The 5,579-nt window shown below is 40.2% G+C and overlaps 1 protein-coding gene across 1 annotated transcript in view; it reads right to left on the bottom strand.

The window, feature by feature from the left end:
- TBR1 (T-box brain transcription factor 1) overlaps window positions 1-3,583 on the bottom strand; it is a 9,392-nt gene extending 5,809 nt beyond the window's left edge. Inside the window, exons 1-4 of the mRNA XM_089660006.1 lie at window positions 2,852-3,583; window positions 1,423-1,577; window positions 1,045-1,166; window positions 415-573 (exon numbers count right to left, since the gene is read on the bottom strand). Coding sequence (XP_089516132.1) covers window positions 415-573; window positions 1,045-1,166; window positions 1,423-1,577; window positions 2,852-3,546 — 1,131 coding nt within the window. The 5' untranslated portion in view covers window positions 3,547-3,583. The remainder of the gene's footprint in view (window positions 1-414; window positions 574-1,044; window positions 1,167-1,422; window positions 1,578-2,851) is intronic.
- Window positions 3,584-5,579: the final 1,996 nt, after the last annotated feature.

Raw genomic sequence — 5,579 nt, 5'->3', positions numbered from 1 at the left:
TGTTAATATTTGTAGGTATTACTAGTAGTAGTAGGAGATGTAGGATATGTTGCTGATGATATGATTTCTATTGCTGCTATTATTTATTTTGTTGTAAACAATACATATTACAGTAGCAATATTTTAGTATTGGTGGTAGTGTAGAGGTAGTCATCTTAGATTGTAAATTCCCTCTTAGATTGTAAGCTCCAAGGAGCAGGCCCCTCCTATCCCTCTTGTATTGAACTGTATTGTTGCTGTATTGTCTCCCTTTATATTGTAAAGCACTGAGCAAACTGCTGGCGCTATATAAATCCTGTATAATAATAATAATAATAATGTTGTATTGCTGTTCTGATGCTGGTTGTTCCTGACACCAGAGATGATATGATGCCCCTACACACAAGGACAATAAAAGCAGGAAGGAATGATTACATCGGTGTTCTGGTAGGCAGTGACTGCGATGAACTGGGTCTCGGGGAATGTGAAGGTCTGCACTCTGCCAGGCTGGCTGCTGTCCTCCGTGCCATCTTCATTCACTTCCACCACATGCAGCCGCGGCTGGTACTTGTGCAAAGACTGCAAGACGACCATCTGCCAAGGCAACATCAGAGACGGGTGATCAGGTGACAGCAGCCTTTGGCCACAGATGCATTGCTGGCTGCCTATGGGTGCAATGTACATGACTCTGGATGGATATCTAGGGTTCTAGGGAAAGGCTCACAAACGCATCCGACTGTCTCTCGTAGGAGGCAGCAGACTCGGGGAAACATGCAGACCCACATGCACCGCCATGGAGCTAGTAGTTGCGAATATCTAGCGAATTTCTAGCGAATTTTGCAGCCCCAGCATCCCCTATCATTCGCACGGTAATTTATTCCAGGCTGATCTGCAAGTGTTGGAGATGGCTTATGCAGATGGCGTTCAATGACACACATGCTAAAAATACACTCCATGCTGGGCAGGCTGGGAGGAACTGACTACAAGGGCTGCACTGCTGTATCATTTGCTGCTGGTGAGTACAACTTCTAACACAAGAGCCGCTAATTAGCAGATTCCACTAACCTGACCGTTATTATTGGAAGCCCCCTTGTTATTAGTCAGCTTCATCTTCCCAAATGAGATCTCCTGTCTCATCCAGTGGGCTCCTGTGTTGGGAGAGTCCGGATGCATGTACACCCTGTTACCTGTTACAAGAGAAGCAGACGGGTGCAAATTACACTTTCTGAAATTTCCAATCATTAATCCTTTTATTCCACATTCAAAGATTCCAACATTTGCATATTATTATTTTTTTTTCTTGCTTCTTTTTCCCCCTCTATCATCTGCTCCTAAGGCAAGGCTTTTTTTTTTTCCTTTTCAGATCACAAAAGGCTCTAATTAATGTTTCTCACCTAAAAGAGTGTCAGAGACTAAAAAGGGAAAGTGTTAATTGGGACTCGCCTTGTACATTGGTGTCCGCCTTGCCACAAGGCACCCACTTGCCCCCTTGAAATCTCCAGTGATTGGGATCAGCCAGTATCACGTCTACAAAGATATTGTAGTGGGCTGTGGGGTCCAGGCCAGAGATGTTAAAACTCAGGAAAGGGAACATGCGTCTAATGGAGAGAACAAATAAATCAGGAAATTCACCTTAGTATAAAAAAAAAGAGTGGAAGATTAAAAACACAAAAAAAAAAACATATAGAAGAAAACATAGTTTTTCATGTTATTTAGAAATATAATAAAGCAGAAAACAAGCAAGCAAAATATTGCATTATTACAATAACTAGAAAAGTAACATCAAGCAATACTTATTATTATTATACAAAATTATACTACTGACAATAAGATAGAAATAATAATAATAATAACAATAATAATAAAAAGAACAACAACAATAATAATACTAGTAATAATATTAATAAAAATAATAATAATAAAACAATAATAACAATATTACAATTATGAAGCCATTACTGCTACAACTAATAATAATAATAATATACTACTGACAAGAAGAATGATAATGATAATAATCATCATAATAATAATAATTTGGAGGGAATATTTACTTAAAATTTATTATTATTTATAATTAAATAATGTATTTGTTTTCATAAACTAGGCTTCTAAAATGCACAGAACTGTAATGGAGAAAACATGTATGTATAAAGAGAAGTAATTGCTGTTAAAAGAAAAAAACAAAAAAAAAGCACACACAGCAACAAAATGATAGTAGTGTTAAAAATACAGCAAGAAAAGTGCACAACAACATAATACATAACAGTGATAATAATAATAAAATGTATATAAATATACAACTACTAATAGGAATAGTATTAATAATATTTTAGGGAAAATATCTACTTAGAAATTGATTTTCAGCATTAAGTAATATTTTTTGTTAATAAACCAGGTTTCAGGACTGTAATGGAGAAAAAAGCTATAAAGAGAAATAATTGCTGTTTATATATATATATATATATATATATATGAAAGAAAAGAAAACACAAACGACAAAAAAGCACACAAAGCAACATAATGACAGTAGTGTTAAAAATACAGCAAAAAGAGAGCACAACATCATAATAATATATAATAATAATGAATCGTAAGTATATAATTATAACAATATAAAATACTAATATGTATTTTTAATTTTATTTAAAAAATTGGTTAAATCCTCTCTTCTGTCATTTTATCTATAAATAAAGCTATTGCATAAAACACTACAAAACAAAATAAGCAAAAATGAAATAAAAAAGGGATAATCTAGGTACATAAAATACAGATCAAAGTGTGCAGGAGAAAAGAACACCCGATCCTTAGCCCACGTAGGGTAGAGGTTACCCCTCCGACTTCCCCGGGCACCTCCTGGCACAGCACCCACCTTCCTTGCTTGGTGATGATCATCTCGGTCTGGTGCCGGTGGAACTTGAGCCAAAGTGGCCGGTTGCAGAGGTAGACCTGCGCCTTGCCCGGCACCAGTCCCGGCTGGGCGGTGGAGAACTGGTAGAAGGGTGCCCCTTGGTAGGAGTGCCCATACTGCTGGGTGTAGGGGTATCCGGCGGTAGGGTAGGCTTGCGGGGAGGAATTGCCCAGCAGGCTGTTGTAAGCTCCATTGGCGATGACCGGATGGTGGGCCATGTATCTGCCGGGGCTCCCGATGGAGAAGGCTGGGTGAGCAGGTCCATGTTGGGTAGGGTAGGGGAACATGGTAGTAGTGGGAGCCGCGGCTGCAGAATGGGACTGACTGGACTGAGGGAGGAGATAGCGATCTGCTGCAGATCCATCGAAATTATGACGAATCTCAGAAAGCCCATCCAAGACAGGAGACAGCTTACTCCTCTGGCCGTCCCCTGGTGCGTCCTTGGAGTCAGGGAAATTGTCTGGATCTGACTGATTCGTCATCCCCCTGCTCGTTTTTTTCAGAGGTGAACTTCTCTCCAGGTTGTCAGAAGTAGAGATAATGGGATGATCATGCAAAGCAAGCTCAGAAGTGCCTGGATGGGGGTAACTGCTGCTCACACTGAGCAATTTCTTGGAGAGCATGATAGAAGGAGAGATGCGATGATCCAGCTGCATAGCTAGCACCCAACTAACCCCTCAGCCCCCTGTTATTGGAAAGCCCTTAAAAAAAAAAAAAAAAAAAAGAGGCACAGATCCAAGGGAACAATTAATGTCCTAGCCTAGCACTCTTCATCATTGCCTTGTTGCCTCCCAGAGCTTTGTTCCACTTTTTCTTTGGGCGCACAGATTGGCCAATTGACGGTATGCAGCAATAAGACAACAGTCACTTTTGATCCTTCTGCACTGGAGGAGGATGAGACGGCTGCTGCCATTGGTTAGCTGCTGACAGTAATTTAATTAGATAGGCATTAATTAGGATAATCACCTGGCTCCTGGTCCCTGGGATGGCACATTGAGGGAAGAGTTTATGGGGAGGATGATGGGGGGAGGAGGGAGAGGGGGAAAAAAAGGGTCTGCTTTTCTGTGTATTGGAAGATTTATGTCACCTTTAGCATTTTAAACACTGCTTACAAGGAAGAAGTGCTAAGAATGATCTCCATTTAGTGTGACACTGGTGCTGCCTCTTCATTTTCTCTGGGAGGTCTGTTATGTTAAGGCTGGCTAGGTGCAAACTGCTAACATTTTATGCTGGCCACACATACAAGGGGGTTGATTTACTAAAGGCAAATGGACGGTTCACTTTGGAAGAGAAGTTGCACTTTGCAATGGAATTATCCTCATAGCTTATTGGATGGGGTGAAGCTCTGCTGACTTTATTCATCCAATCAGGCGCTGTTTTTCTAATTATTATTTTTTTTATACAGGATTTATACAGCATCAACAGTTTGCTCATTGCTTTACAAAATAAAGGGAGACAAAACAGCAATGATACAGTTCAGGAGGGCCCTGCTCCTTGGAGCATTTAGTAAATTAACCCCAATAAAATAAACAGAGACAATACAGCAACAATACAGTTCAATACAAGACTGTTGGAGGGCCCTGCTCCTTGGAGCTTACAATCTAAGATTCTAATTTTCCTTGCACGTGATTGGCTGTTTTTTTTTTTTTTTTTAAAGCGGAGTTCCACTCAAAAGCTGAAGCTCCGCTTATTTGCCTCCTTCCCCCCCTCCGCTGCCATATTTGGCACCTTTTGGGGGGGGGAGTGGGTATCTGGTTTTGACAGGTACCCTCTCCCATTTCCGGCTCAGTTCGCAGCAGTGCAGGGGTTAAAGTGGAAATAAACAATATTCTTGTACTCCAAAAACTATCCATACACATCTACTACTTAATGGACACATATTCTATTTATCATTAAAGTGAAACTATCAGAGTATCTGATCACCACAAACCAAAAACACTTTTTAATTAATTTTTAATGTTCAAAGCAAACTCACCCACCCATCCATGCCCCCATGCTTTATTTTGCTGAGAAATCACAATGAAAAACACCCCCTAGCATTTCTGGCCATGGCCATCTTGAGTAAGGGCAGACGATACATGTAGCATATACTTCCTGGAATTCATCTGCCCTTAGCTCAGGAATGCAGACAGGAGGATGTGCTTAGCTAATAAAACTTGCCTTGGCATGGAAAGCAGGAAATAACTAAAGAAATGTGAAAAAAAGGTTTTAAACAAGTAAATATAATACACATTCCTTTCCTATCTATTTACTAATAATGCTAGCAGCACAAGGATTAAATATAGTTTAAAACGTTAAGTTCATTAACTTGCTTCTTATTATAATGCTCGTTGTAACATCCACTGTGAGCTCCCAAACCTCTCCTCTCCTTTTCACTCTCACTTGCTTTTGTGTGGATGGAGCAGTACACATTAGTTGTGGTTAGTGCTGCTATGTGCACACTACACATCCCATAGTCCATAGTCCCTTGTCCTTCTCTGGAGTGAGCAAGAGAGAGTGGCTTTGCTCCTATATAAAGTTTTGATGAGCGACTTGTCTGTCAATGGGCAGCCTTCAGATGTCCGGATTGCTTTGGTGTCACAACAGTACCAAAGGTGAGTGGTTGGCTATCTGTCATCCTCCCGGCAGTACTGCCATATGCAGCATGACATTTACAGGGAATATATAGTGGTTTTATATATATATGATG

Source organism: Staurois parvus, unplaced genomic scaffold (assembly GCF_062004578.1).
Source record: "Staurois parvus isolate SC_StPar_1 unplaced genomic scaffold, SC_StPar_1.0 ptg000031l, whole genome shotgun sequence".
Lineage (NCBI taxonomy): Eukaryota > Metazoa > Chordata > Amphibia > Anura > Ranidae > Staurois > Staurois parvus.
This window is presented reverse-complemented; position numbering and strand designations above follow the sequence as displayed.